The 15,007-nt window shown below is 50.5% G+C and overlaps 1 protein-coding gene across 1 annotated transcript in view; it reads right to left on the bottom strand.

Moving 5' to 3' along the window:
* The window catches only part of LOC140403617 (palmitoyltransferase ZDHHC17), a 44,454-nt gene that overhangs the window by 17,976 nt on the left and 11,471 nt on the right, over positions 1 to 15,007 (bottom strand). Inside the window, exons 2-5 of the mRNA XM_072491733.1 lie at positions 12,329 to 12,464; positions 11,318 to 11,428; positions 6,391 to 6,523; positions 1,955 to 2,133 (exon numbers count right to left, since the gene is read on the bottom strand). Of these exons, the coding sequence (XP_072347834.1) occupies positions 1,955 to 2,133; positions 6,391 to 6,523; positions 11,318 to 11,428; positions 12,329 to 12,464 (559 nt within the window). The remainder of the gene's footprint in view (positions 1 to 1,954; positions 2,134 to 6,390; positions 6,524 to 11,317; positions 11,429 to 12,328; positions 12,465 to 15,007) is intronic.

Raw genomic sequence — 15,007 nt, 5'->3', positions numbered from 1 at the left:
CCTACCTAAGCCTATCTCCGTAACCCCACCTCACCCTTTTTGGACACTAAGAGCAATTTAGCATGGCCAATCCACCTAACCTGCACGTCTTTGGACTGTGGGAGGAAACCGGAGCACCCGGAGGAAACCCACGCAGACACGGGGAGAACGTGCAGACTCCGCACAGACAGCCACCCAAGCAGAGAATCGAATCTGGGGCCTTGGAGCCGTGAAGCAACACTGCTAACCACTGTGCTACCATGCTGCCCATCATGAAACGCACTTTATAAATCCAAGTACCCCTTAACTTAAAATTATGTTTTAAACAAATCTTACACAATTAATTCCATCGCATTATGTCAGCCAGCTTAATTCCTGGCCTTTGTAATTGACTATTTCTTATTTCTCATCATTAGGGCCATTTGGAGATCGCTTGCTTCAATATTCTGGCTCCCAGAGACCTCGATGATTCCCCTGCAAATTCTGAGCCGGTCGCTGATGGAGCAACTGGTTCCAACACATTTAGGAAATAAACAATTGCATTTATAGCACATTCTCTTTTGAAATCTTTCCCGGGATGTGGGCATGGCTGGCTCGGCCAGCATTTATTACCCATTGCTGGCCCTTTGTGAAAGTGGTGGTGTGTCACCTACTTGAACCGCTGCAGTTCGTGTGGTGTAGGTGCACCCACAGTGCTGTTGGGGAGGGAATTCCAGGATTTAGACCAAGCAACAATGAAGGAACGGCGATAAAGTTCCAAGTCTTTTTGGATATAGTTTCAAGTCTTTTGGCGAGTCACCTGGAGGGGAACTTGCATGTGGTGCTGTTCCCTGGTGTCTGCTGCCCTCGTCCTTCTAGGTGATCATAGAATCGTAGAATTTACAGTGCAGAAGGAGGCCATTCAGCCCATTGAGTCTGCACCGGCTCTTGGAAAGAGCACCCTACCCAAGTCCAGACCTCCACCCTATACCCATAACCCAGTAACCCCACCCTACACTAACGGCAATTTTGAACACGAAGGGCAATTTAGCACGGCCAATCCACCTAACCTGCACATCTTTGGACTGTGGGAGGAAACCGGAGCACCCGGAGGAAACCCACGCAGACACGGGGAGAACGTGCCGACTCCGCACAGACAGTCACCCAAGCCAGGAATTGAACCTGGGACCCTGGAGCTGTGAAGCAATTGTGCTAACCACCATGCTACTGTGCTGATAGAAGTTAAAAGTTTGGAAGGTGTTCTCGAAGGAGCCTTGATGAGTTGCTGCAGTGTCCACTGTGCGTCGGTGGTGGAGGGGGTGAATGTTGAAGATGGTGGATGGGTTGTCAATCAATTGGGTTTCCTGATCCTAGACGGTGTTCAGCCTCTCGAGTGTTGTTGGAGCTGCACTCATCCAGGCAAGCCCATCCATCAGGAACACCAGACATCTCAAAAGCACTGAACAGACATGAAGTAATCTGTTTTGGTGACGTTGATCGAGGGGTAAATGTTGGCCAGGACACCAGGGGTGACGTCCTTGCTCTTCTTTAAAATTATGCAATGGGGTCTTGTACACCTATCTGCTCAGGGCGATGGAGCCTCGATTTAATATTTCATCCAGACGATGGCACCTCCGACAGTGCAGCACTCCCTCAGTATTTCACTGGAGTGTCAGCATAGAGTTCTGAGGTCAGGGCCTTGAAGCTGGAACCTTGATTCAGACACAAGGGTGTAGCCAACTGAGCCACTGCTGATACTGGCTTTGGGTAGTGACTTGGTACAATATCTAATCTCGGCTGCCAGCTGGGTGGGAAGATGTCAAATCTCTGCCGATGCCCTTTTTGCCCCGGCACTTTAGGCGGCATGGCTTCAACTGATTTGCCCCTCGCCTCCCGTGAGGTACAAGCCCAGCATACCGCCCTCCACCTCCCTCAATCCCCCGCCCTCATTCAAGGAAGCTCACATTGGAAGTGTTTGAACAGATTGATTGTAAACCTGTGCGTTTTCCCTTGCTTTGCCAGATCCAGCGGCGTCAGCCCGTCCCTGTTCGGTGACCCCAGCAGGGCGAAGCCCGTCTCCATCAGCAGCAGCCAGCAAATGGTGGCTGAACCCGTCTGAGCCGCCACATGCATGGGGGTCATCCCCCAAATGTCGGTCGCGTCGACTCTGCACCTCTGAAGTGAAGTGAAGAAAAGAGGTCATTAGCACACTCATTATAAGAGGACTTGAGCACAAGAGCAAGAATGCCTTTCTACAGCTGCACGGGCCCGTGGTGAGACCACACCTGGCGTTTTGCGGACAGTTTTGGTCTCTTTGTCCGGAAAGGGATATACGTGCCATAGAGGAGGTGCAGCCAAGGTTCACCGGACTGATTCCTGGGATGGCAGCATTGCTGTACGAGATGAAATTAGGTCGACTGGGGCTGTATTCACTGGAGTCCAGAAGAATGAGAGGGAATTTTATTTTAGGGTGGCACAGTGGTTGGCACGGCTGCCTCACGGCACCAGGCCCGTGTTCGATTCTGACCTCGGGCGACTGTCTTTGTGGAGCTTGCACGTTCTCCCCGTGTGTGCGTGGGTTTCCTCCGGGTGCTCCGGTTTCCTCCCACAGACTAAAGATGTGCAGGTTAGGTGGGGTTATGGGGATAGGGTGGGGAAGTGGGCCTAGGTAGGGTGTTCATTCAGGGTGTCGGTGCAGACTCGATGGGCTGAATGGCCTCCTTCTGCACTGTAGAGATTCTATGGATAAGATGACAAGAGTTTTGCAAACAAGAAAGGCATTGCTCAGACGCAAAACTTCCGTTTCTTTTTAACATAATTTGTACAACACAGAAGCAGAACAATTGGCTCACTTACTCTCTGCCAGTGTTTATGCTCTACAAGAGACTCTTGTTTTACTCACCGTTCTTCCCTCCCTTGCGTCTACACAGCTTCCTCTTAAATCTATCCATGCTCTTCACCTTGACTACTCCCTGTTGTAATCCTGTCACAATGAATTTCATGATATAACACAGGCTGCAACTCGATGCAGCTTTGACCAAAAGATACTCCAGACTTTGAAGTGAGTTCAATGCGATTTATTGAACCATTAGCACAGTTCTCTATGAGTTCGACTCTCCTGCTAATCTTGCTACAGTAACTCAGTCTATCTCTAGTCTGCTCTAAGCCACGTGGTGGGTGTGATGCTTCTGATCTGCCCCTGTCCTACTCTCCAAGTGTCGCCTGTGGAAAGAGACAGAGCGTGTGTGCCCAGTCCTTATATATGGGTTGTGTCATGCCCCCTTGTGGTAGTGTCACCTCTGGGTGTCTTCACTGCCCATTGGTCGTGTCCTATTCGAAGTGTTCATTAGCTGTTCGTCTGCGTGTCATGATGTCTCTGGTGCTCCCTCTAGTGTTTACTTAGTCGTAGTGTATTTACATTAGCCCCTTGTGTATTTACAGTGATGCATATCACCCTGTCTCAATGAATTTCATGCTTCAGCTGTTTTGGGGTTGAAACCAAGTAAATTAAATCAAACAAACTGAGGGACAAATGATAATGCCCTGAACAAAACAAAATCACAAATTAAACTTAAAACATCGAACCAAAATGTAATTGAAAGTGTCGCCCCCGGTCCCTACGGTGCCCACCGAGCACGGAAGGCCTCGATGGTGCCAGCGGGCACTGTACGCGCCCTCTCCCGGAGATCAGGAGCATCGGGCTGAAGTGCAGATGCGCTCGCTCCAGTTGTAAGCGAGAGCATGTGTTCCTAACTGGAGAAAGGCTAGAGCATTATTCTGCAGCATGTACAAGAACAGGTTTCCACATGTGTGTGTGTGTGTGTGTGTGAGAGAAATGGGAGTCTGTGCCCGTGCCCTCTGGGTTAAGCCAAAACTGGCTCCAGATTCCCTCTTTGCGTATGGATGAGCAGTGAATTACAACGTGTGGTAGAGAGTCCCACATTTAAACCACTCCTGGGCGGGGTTTGGGGGAGGGGACATGTCACCCAAATTCCTTGCTGTAATTATTTATTGTATCTTATATTTATGCCTCCTGATTTCCCAACAAACGAGAATAACTTCACCGCGTCTACCCTATAAAGCCGTTCAAGAAACCCGATCAGGTCAATCTCTATTCTTCAGTGGTTGGGAGTCAGATGTTAGGAATAAGGGGCGGGACTCTCCGATCCCCCGCCGGGTCGGAGAATCGCTTGGAGGCGGCGTGAATCCCGGCCCCGCTGGCCAGCGAATTCTCCGGCACGAAAATTCGGCGGGGGCGGGAATCGCGCCGGTCGGCGGGTCCCCACCCGGAGATTCTCCGGCCCGCGATGGGCTGAAGTCCCGCTGCTGTCATGCCAGTCCCGCCGACATGATTCAAACCACCTACCTTACCGGCGGGACTGGCAGCGGGGGCGGGCTCCGGGTGCCCCCACGTGGTCTGGCCCGCGATCGGGGCCCACCGATCCGCGGGCGGGCCTGTGCCGTGGAGGCGCTCTTTTCCTTCCGCCTCGGCCGCAGCCTCCGCGATGGCCGTTGCGGAAGGGACCCACCCCACCCCCCCCTGTGCATGTGCAGGGATGACGTCAGCAGCCGTTGATGCTCCTGCGCATGCACGGACTTCCGCCGGCCGACGGAGTCGTTTCGGCCCCGGCTGGCGTGGCGCCAAAGGCCTTTACCGCTGTCCGGCGGCACGCCAACCACTCACATCCCATAATTCCCCCGATACACCGAAAAATCTGTTTATCACACAGCCTTAAACATATTCAATGATGGAGCTTCCACAACCCTCTGGGGTTGAGAGATCCAAAGATTTTCAACTCTTTTGAATGAAGTAAATTCTTCTCATCTCAGTGCTGAACGATTGGCCCCTTATTCTGAGTCGGTGCCCGTGTTTTAGATTCCCTGACATGTGAAAACAATCTCTTAGTGTTCCCCCTATCAAGCCCCTTCTGAATTTTATTGGTTTCAATGAGATCTCCTCATTGGCTAAATGCCAGGGAATATGAGCCCAATTTACTTAGCGACCCATCATAGGACAACCTCCCCCCCCCACCCCCACAGCCCCATCTCGATCCCATCAAATAGATTAATTTATTGATTTTAAAATAAGCGCCGTTATTGAAAAGAATTTCCCGCCTCTGTAGACTTTGTTTGGCCCCTTGTTCCGCACTGTAGCCAATCACTGTTTTGTCGATGTAGCATTTGTCAATGTTCCCTGTTGATTATTCTTGTGTCTACTGTGTACGTACAACATAGAACATTACAGCGCAGTACAGGCCCTTCGGCCCTCGATGTTGCGCCGACCTGTGAAACCACTCTAAAGCCCATCTACACTCTTCCCTTATCGTCCATATGTCTATCCAATGACCATTTCAGGTTCCCTTGGCCATAGAAAAATACATTTCACCGTACTTCAGTACGTGACAATAAATCAAATCAAATCTAAATCAAGTCAAATCAACCAGGAGAGTGTCTCTCATCGAGCAGCCTAGTAATAATAATAATCGTTATTGTCACGAGTCGTCTTACATTAACACTGCAGTGAAGTTACTGTGAAAAGCCCCTAGTCGCCACGTTGCGACACCTGTTCGGGTACACAGAGGGAGAATTCAGAATGCCCAAATTACCTATCAGCACGTATTTCGGGACTTGTGGGAGGAAACCGGAGCACCCGGAGGAAACCCACGCAGACACGGGGAGAACGTGCAGACTCCGCACAGACAGTGACCCAAGCCGGGAATTGAACCTGGGACCCTGGCGCTGTGAAGCAACAGTGCTGACCACTGTGCTACCGTAAACAGGATTCATCAACATCGACCTCAAAGATTGCTGTGAAGCAGTCCAAACCAAATGGGGTCAGTTGGCTCCGAATAGGATAATTTAAGGGACTTTGCGACTGCTCATCAGGTGTATCTGTGGCGTTGAAGGCTTTGGTACTTAAGACAGATTACTGAGCACAGTTTACAAGTGGACAGTATAGACACAAATAGTGATAGCCCGAACTGGAAGACGAGCAGAGGGATTATGGCAGTAGCCAGAGACAGACGGGTGTCACCCTGTCTCATATCTCCCCACCATGCAGTTGATAAAACTATTTGCCAAGGGGATCTGTGAAATTCTTTATCGCAGAGGCTGGGTCGTTAAGTCTGAGACAGACGGATTTTTAATCAGCGAGGGAATCAAGGGTTATGGGGATAAGGCGGGAAAGTGGAGTCGAGGATCATCACCTCAGATCGGTCACGATCTCCTTGAATGGCGGAGCAGACTCGATGGGCCGAATGGCCTCCTTCTGCTCCTACATCGCAAGGTCACAAATTGAAATATGCCGGCACTAAATGGAGTGTTCCGGTTACAGGTGAATGCGCAAGGGCGTGACCTCGGCCGCCCAGAAATACCGACTGAAGCTGATCTCTCGGAATGCTCAGGCATCCCTCTTGCCCAAAGGCTCCTCACCGAATCTCTCAGCAAGTACTTCACCACTTCCTCATTGCCGATCGATGCTGCGATGTGCAGGGGCGTCTGCAAAAACCTGTCCGGGTCACGGAAGGTGAACTGACCCATTTCCTCCAGGTATCGGATGGTGACTCTGGGGATAGAAACAGTGAGATGGTGAGCTGAGGGGAAGGGAGTCAGATTAATCGCGGGGAATGAGTGCTTAGCCACAACAGGTTCGCGCCCTTAAAGCAGTAAAATGTCCCAAGGTGCTTCACAACAAGGTCATCAAACATTGAGCCACTGGAGATGGTCGCACAGAAGAGCATAAAGATTGGTCAAGGTTGGTATTAAAGTACAAGGAGGGAGGGGGAGGGAGGCTGGAGAAGGGAATTTCAGAGCGTGGGGCCCAGACAGCCAATAGCGAGGCGATTAAAACCTGCATGAGGCCTGAATTGGAGTCGTGCGGAGCTCTCATAGGGTTGTGATGCTGGAGGGGATCACAGGGAGGGGTAGGGATGAGGCCATGGAGGGATTCAAGGGCGAGAATTTCCAGCATCAAGGTGTTGGGAGCCGATGTTAGGTCGGCGGGCCCAGGGGCGATAGAGGACCGCTGGTGCCCGTTGAGACACGGGAAGCCCAAAGTGATGCGAAAAGTAAGCTTCACACTTCTGGTAAAATGATCGCAAGACACCGACAGGCACGGAAAGACCAGCACGGCTATCGATGCCTGTTCCATACCCCTGGTTAAACCGCTGATAGTGGGGAGTGACGCGAGTACAAATGGATTCCTGGAGTTCAACAACTTCAGACTGTGAGCTCTCTTTTCCACCTTCACCCCATTTTTATTTCTCCCTATTTAATTTTCATTTCTTCCACCGATCGTTTATTCTCCTTCACCATTGTCTACCCTCCCCCCACCGGGGCCACCTGTTCCCTGTTACAAGTTGTCCTTTGACACACTGCTTCCCTCTGTTCTCCCATTAAACATTCTGATCTCCTAACGTGGCACTATAAACACCCTCCTTAGCCACGATCACCACCATTTTCATTCCCTTTGTATTTTTGCCCGCTACATCTTTTGTCAATCTCCACCTATTGCTGGCCCTTACTCCAGCCCCACTGCTCCACACCGTATAAATCTGATTTATTTCCAGTTCTCTCCAACTTTGACAAAGAATCATCCAGACTCGAAACGCCAGCTCCCTTCTCTCTGCAAAGATGCAGTCAGGCCTGCTGAGATTGTCTAGCATTTTCTGTTTTTGTTAAAGATTCCAGCATTTGCAGCTATTCCCTTTTATATTACTTTGTATGGATTCCTCCACCCTTACTCAGGTTACACCATCAAGATGTACGGTTGCCCTGGTATCGACGTATCTTGCTGGGTCACCAAGCGTAAATTTGGATTTATGCAAAGGCTAGACCAACTTAGTGTTAGCTGTGGCTCAGTTGGTAATGTCTCTGGTTGAAAGAACATTCAAAGGTCACCGAGTTAATCGCAAGAAGAAAATCATTTAATCCACCGTATTGGTTAACTCCCGAACATGTGATCTGTAAACTGCCCAAGTCAGGTAACCCCATAAGTTGTACAGAGTGTACTTTACCACATCTTATTGGAATACCATACAGTGTCCAATACTCATGGCCACATATAGTGAACACCCATCATGACAGATAATACTTTCAACTCGAGTCACAAGGTTCCTGGTTCAAATGCCACCTCTGGGGTCGAGTACAAAAATCAAGGCAGACAGACACTCCACTGGTGTGGGAGTGCTGCACTGTTGGAGGCACGTTCTTTCAGAGGAGACATTAAACCGAGGCCCCAGGTGGATGTAAAAGATCCCACGGCACAAGAGGAGCGGGGCAGTTCTTCCCGGTCCTGGGCCATATTCCTCTCCCCATTGACATCGCAAATAAACAGGTCATTATCACGCTGCTGTTTGAGAGAGCTTGCTGCGGACAAATTGACTGCTGTGTTTCCCACATCACGACGGTGACTGGATTTCAAATAGCACTTCATTAGCTTTGGGAGGCCTGGTGGTCAGGAGAAGCGTTCTATAACCAAAAGTCTTTCTGGATTTTTGTTTAAAGATGACAAATCTGGCAGTTTTCACAATCAGTTAGTTCTGGTGACAGTCAAGAATTGAATTTACAGCTGCCACACTAGACTTTAACTCCTAATCTCCGGATTGCCAGTCTTGTGCCACCCTCAATCCTGCCAATCCCAATTCTACTAATGCCTGGGTAAAAAGCTGCGTTCTGATTGGTCTGCATGAGGATTCTTTTGCAGCCATTCCGGATGAAATGATCAGTCGAACACCTCGTTACTTTAACATGTTTATTTCTCGGCCGGGGCTAAAACCACTGTATCTCTTGAGAGTTACACCAGCAAGACAAAGTCAATACATCGAACAGCAGTTCTTATACAGTTTTTGGCTCATTTCTGAGGGCAGCTCCCTCGCATTTCTATCTGTGCTCTCAGCTCAATTATAATTCAGCCCCCTCAATTATAATTATCTTTAAGCCTAGTGCACCCATTCCCAAGGCCGTTACTGCAATTTGTCTGATTCAAAAACATAAGAGATAACATAAATTCCGTTAGACCAAAAAGTTCTTTTTGACATTTCATTTTCCCATCAAGCTTGATTCTAGATCCAAACTAAAACTCTGTTTGACATCCAGTAGCATCTCCCACATCCGATGACCATTTCCGGGTAAACTTGCCTCAATGTTGATGTGTTGGGTGTTCTGGATCACAAAACAGGTCACCAACACTGGAAGTGCTGCAACTCTATTTTATTATAAGGTTAACTATATTGACATACTTGAACTGTGGGTAAATGCAATACCAGCTTTAACTGTTGACCCTTGCCTAGTCCTAACCAGGTGGTGCACTCAGCACATGGTGAATGTCTGTGTTGCAGGCTGTGAGCTCTGTGCTCCGAGCTGGCTGCTACTAGAATGAGCGGGAACTCTCCTGTCCCCTGTCTTTATAGTGCGTGTGCTCTCACTGGTGATTGGCTGCGGTGTTGAGTATGCTGATTGGTCCCACTGTGTGTCCATCAGTGTGTGTGTGTCTGCACCATGATATACTGGTGTATATTACTGTAGACAAATGCTACAGACTGGAGCCAATTAAGGAGGAGTTATTTTTCCACAGGGCTTCCCAGCTGACTGTCGGTCACAACGGACTCGGTAAACGTACTGCAGGAGTGTGTTTCTGTGGCACCGTCATGTTGCTAGATGCAGGGGCTTGTTGGGGGTGGAGGGGCTGTCGGGGGGAGGGTGGGATCACCAAGGTCGGCACCTCCCCTTTGCCACCAGTTCACGGGAAGAGCAGCTTGGCCACTTCGTCCCCTCCAATCCAGTTCAGTTGGGTCCGTTTCCTCCGCTTGCCCAGTTTATGCTGGCCCTGACGCAGCCGTTGGCTCTATTTCGCGCCCCCTCTCAGTTACCTCCTGTCCTTTCTAGTGTTGACGCTGCAGTTCCCCGCAGTGGTATTCACGCTGCATGCCCCCCCCCCCCCCCGATCATGTGCTGTGGTGGGACTTGAAAGCGGGTCCCGAGAGCATTTCCCTGGTTTCTGGAATACTAGACCAGTGACAATACCACTATGTCTCTCATGTACCTGACATGCATCACACAAACCCTTTTATGTTGCACCATATTCTCGATCTCCCTCATCATCCAGGGAACCCTGGGCGGGATTCTCTGACCCAGGACCGGGCGCGATCCGCGTGACGCCGCTCCAACGCCGGTCCATCGATTCTCCGGTCGCCGGAGAATCGGCGCCGGCGCAGCGCCAGTCAGGGCCGCTCAACGCAGCCCCCCGGGATGGGCCGAGTGGCCGCCAAGAAAGCCCTAGTCCCGCCGGCGCCGTTCACGTGTCGTCTTACCTGGCGGGACCTCTGCGTCCATCTTGCGGGGAGGGTGCGACCTGGTGGGGAGGGGGGGGATCCGACCCCAGGGTGGGGCCTCCACCGTGGCTTGGCCCGCGATCGGGGCCTACCGATGGGCGGGCCAACCTCTCATGGTGGGGGCCTCTTTTACTCCACGTCGGCCCCTTCAGCCCTGCGTCATGTTGTGTCGGGGCCGGCGCGGAGAAGGAAGCCAGTGCGCATGCGCGGGTTCGCGCCGGCCGCAGCGCGCAGGCGGAGACCCGCGGCGCCCATTTGACAACGGTCTACGCAGCTGGAGCCGTGTGGCTCGCTCCAGTGCCGTGCTGGCCCCCCGTCGGGGTCAGAATCGCTGCTCCTGAGGGCCTGTTGACGCCATCGTAAAACACGACGGCGCTTACGATGGCGTCAACACTTAGCCTCAGGATCAACGAATCTCGCCCCGTCTTTTGTTCCTCTACCTTAATCCTTCTTGGAATTTAACTCGTCGGTGCCTGAAATATCTCCTCCTTAAAGATCACCTGTTTTCCATTACAGCTTTTCCTGTCAGCCGTTGGCTCTATTTCACCCCCCCCTCTCAGTTAGCTCTCTTCCAGTTTCAAAGTTCCACATTAAATTGTTCCTTGCTCTTCTCCATTACGAACCTAAACTTCTGATACAATGATCACTCTTGCCCAAATTTTCCCCCATAGACACTTAGTCCACTCCATTCACCAGATCAAGCAACATCTCCTTCCTAGTTAGACCAAGAGCATACAGATCAAGGAAGTTCTCCTGAACACATTACAGAAATTCCTCCACCTCGCTTACCCTTTCCTCTTAACGTTGTCCCAATTGATACTTGGGGTTATTGAAATCTCACCAATATCGCTACTCTCTAATTTGTGCACACTTCTCTGTAATTTCCCTGCACGCCTCATTCTGTCTCTCTCTCTCTCGGGGATAAATGTAGGTGGGAACCCTAGGGCAGTTTTCAAGGAGTTTTCGCATGTCCATGACGGATTGTGTGAAGTGTACTGAAAATGCAGCCCCGAAACGTCAATACTTACATACTCCCGCCAGACACGGCTTGGTGGAGCGCCGTCTTGCCTTGGTAATCCAGCGCTGTCACATCTGCTCCCCTCTTTACCATTTCATGTATAATGCCGAGTTCCCCACGCCTAGAGTGATCAGCAAAAGGAGACACTGGTTTTAACCATTCAGCACGTGTGGCGTGGAGAAACTACCAAGATGAGGGACAGTTAGAGAGAAAGGGATTTGGCTGATGGGAGATTCCGAAACAAGGGAGTCGGCCTCAAGGTGAGAGCGAGGCCATTCAGGGGTCATGTCAGGGATCATTACTTTGCACAAAGGCGGATGGAAATCTGGATCGTTCTTCCACGTAAAGCTGTAGACACTGGGGGTCAATTATACATTTTTTTTAATTGTTAAGCTACGGTATAGAGGGATAGAGAACCAAGGTGGGTAGTTGGAGTTAAGATACAGATCAGCCATGATCTAACGAACGGTGGGACACGCTCGAAGGGCTGAAAGGCCTATTGTCTGTTCCTATGAGAATGAAGTGTACAATGGCTCTATTAGTTCCGACAAAGGCCTTTGCGAGGCTGAGCGTGGTCTAATGCCCCATTTGCACGATGACCGACAGAGGCAGTGTTGTTAGCAGCAAGTCTAAATGGCCCCATTGGATACCACGGAAGCCGCGAGCTGCCGTTTTATTCTGTCGGTGGAAATTATGAAATGAAATGAAAATCGCTTATTGTCACGAGTCGGCTTCAATGAAGTTACTGTGAAAAGCCCCTAGTCGCCACATTCCGGCGCCTGTTCGGGGAGGCTGTTACGGGAATTGAACCGTGCTGCTGGCCTGCCTTCAAAGCCAGCGATTTAGCCCTGTGCTAAACAGCCCCAGTGTGGGTGGGGTTTTCCGTGTCCGCGCCCCCCCCACCCGGTTCGTTGCGCCGTTGGAGGAAGCCCCCCATTGGCCGGGATGACCACACTGCTGTCAACAGGTATTCCCATCGTTTGTGTATCCGATTGTCCCGTGTGCAGTAATCCATACTCACCTGCAAGCAAAATGAAAGGGTGTCTCTCCGGCATCGTTGGGAAGGTTGCTGTCCGCCCCATGTTCCAGCAGTAGATGCGACAATGCCTTGTGGCCACGGTACGCCGTGTGGTGAAGGGGGGTGAAGCCATGCCAACCTCGAGAGAACAGGAACAGAAAGGTTACCGAATGCAGCAAAGGGAACAAAAATCAGTAAACCGTGGCTGGTACCATTCTCGCCTCTGGAGACATAAAGATTTGAGTTCATGTCCCACTCCAGGGCTACAGTGCAAAAATCAAAGCTGGCACACAGTCCAAAACAGTGCCGAGGTAGTGCTGCACTGTCGGAGGGGCCGTCTTGCAGCGGAGGCCCCTCTTGTATGTCTGGGTGAATGTGAAAGATCCGTTGGCACTATTTTGAAGGAAAGCAGGTGGTTATCCCCTGCGCCCTGGCCAACATTCATCCCCCAATCAACATCAGGAAAACAAATTATCCGATTATTACCACATTGCTATTTTGTGGGAGTTTGCGGAGTGCAAATCGGCTGCCACATTTCCTACATCACCACAGCGACTACATTTCAAAAAGTACTTACTTGGCTGTGAAGTGAATCACGAAAGGCTGGTGGACAGGTACGGCAAGTAATTAGGAACGCTGATAGAATGTTTTGGTGAATTTTGAGGGGAATGGATTACCGAGGTTGAACGGGGCATTGGTGGGACCCACATCTGGAGTACGGTGTACGGTATTGATCACTATATTAAAGGAAGTATTTAGATGCACGAGAAGCAGCTCAGAGGTTTACTAGACTAATCGACCAGTTCAACTAAATGACCCATTTGTGTGCTGGAGACTGGGTTTTAACTTTGTGTATCCTTGGTCTATCTTGCAGTGATTTCCAGGCTGTTTAAGGTTACTGGTCGGTCTTAGCAATGTGTCTCAGCCTATAACCACGGTCCCCAACTTTACTTTTCTTATAACCGATGCTCCTCATGTCTCACGATCTCAACCTGCTTTCTTCTGCCCCGTCCGTCTCAGCCCGTGGCTGTTTTCAACTCAACGCTCCCCCTGGTGGCCTGAAATAAAATGGCTCGGCAATCTCTCTTCAAGATATGGTCCAACAGAACACCACATACAACCTGGGATCAGCAGTAGGCCCTTCGTCCCTGCACCGCCATTCAATAAGATGGCGGCTGATCTGATTGGAACTTCAATTCCATATTCCCACTGACCCCCGATAACCTTTCACCCCCTTCTTAACCTTTCACCTCCTTGTTAATCAAGAATCTATCGAGCTCAGCCGTAAAAATATTCAAAGACTGCTTCCACTGCCTTTTGAGGAAGAAAGTTCCAGAGACTCGCCCCCCCCCCCCTCGGAGGGAAAAGATTTCTCCTCATCGCCATCTTAAACAGTGACCCCGCCCCCCCCCCCCCCCCCCCCCCCCACCCCCCCAGTTCTAGATTCTCCTACAAGAGGAAACATCCTCCCCACATCCACCCTGTTAATACCTCTCAGGATCTTAAACTTTTCAATCAATTCGCCTCTCACTCTTCGAAACTCCAGTGGATACAAACCTAAACTCTCCAACCTTTCCTCATAAGACAATCCGCCCATTCCTGCTTTTGAGTCTAGTTTATGCTCAGTTTCTTTCCCCAATCTCAATAACAGACAACACTGCCATCTCGTGGTGAAACCTAAAATTTACATCATGAGCCATATGATATTTCGGAGACAGAATATTTCAAGTACGGACAGTATTCTTTGTTAATTCAAAGTCAGTTATCACAGAATAGAATCATGGAAGCACGACAGTGCAGGAGTCCATTCGGCCCATCGAGTCTGCACTGACCCTCCAAGAGAACACTCTGCCTAGGGCAACTCCCCAGCCCAACCCGCCCCATCCCCGTAACCTAACCCGCACATCCCTGGAATTTTAGTGCGACCAATCCACCGAACCTGGATTGTGGGAGGAAGCCGGAGCACCCGGAGGAAACCCACGCAGACACGGGGAGAACGTGCAAACTCCACGCAGGCAATCACTCAAGGCCGGAATCAAACACCGGTCACAGCACCAGTGCTAATCATTGAGCCGTTACATTGTAACACAATGGGCCCGTGGTGTGTTAATGGGGTTTCCTGTTCTACCCCCCCCCCCCCCCCCCCCCCCCCCCCAGAAATTTCTTCACCCAGAGAGTGCTGAGCCCGTGGAATTCACTACCACAGGAAGTATTGAGGCCAAACCATTACCTTTTATCAAGAAGCAGTTAGATATGTTGCCCTTCATTGCAAGAGGATTTGAGTACAGGAACAAGGATGTCTTACAGCAGCTGCACAGAGCCTTGGTGAGACCACACCTGGAGTATTGAGGGCAGTTTTGGTCTCCTTACCTGAGAAAGGATATACTTGCCATAGGAGGAGTGCAACAAAGGTTCACCAGACTGATCCTGGGATTGGAAGGATTGTCGTACGAGGAGAGATTGGGTTGAGCGGGTCAGTGTTCACCGGAGTTGAGAAGAATGAGGGAGGAAAATCTAATTGAAACGTATCCAATTCTGACAGGGCTGGACAGACTGGACACAGGGATGTTGCTTTCTCTGGCTGAGGGCAGGGTCTAGAACAAGTGGTCACGGTCCCAGGACATAGAGCGGCCATTTAGGACTGAGATGAGGAGAAACCTCTTCACTCAGAGAGTGATGAAT

Source organism: Scyliorhinus torazame, chromosome 28 (assembly GCF_047496885.1).
Source record: "Scyliorhinus torazame isolate Kashiwa2021f chromosome 28, sScyTor2.1, whole genome shotgun sequence".
Classification (NCBI taxonomy): domain Eukaryota; kingdom Metazoa; phylum Chordata; class Chondrichthyes; order Carcharhiniformes; family Scyliorhinidae; genus Scyliorhinus; species Scyliorhinus torazame.
The sequence above is the reverse complement of the archived record's forward strand: the minus strand, read 5'-3'. Positions and strand labels throughout refer to the sequence as shown.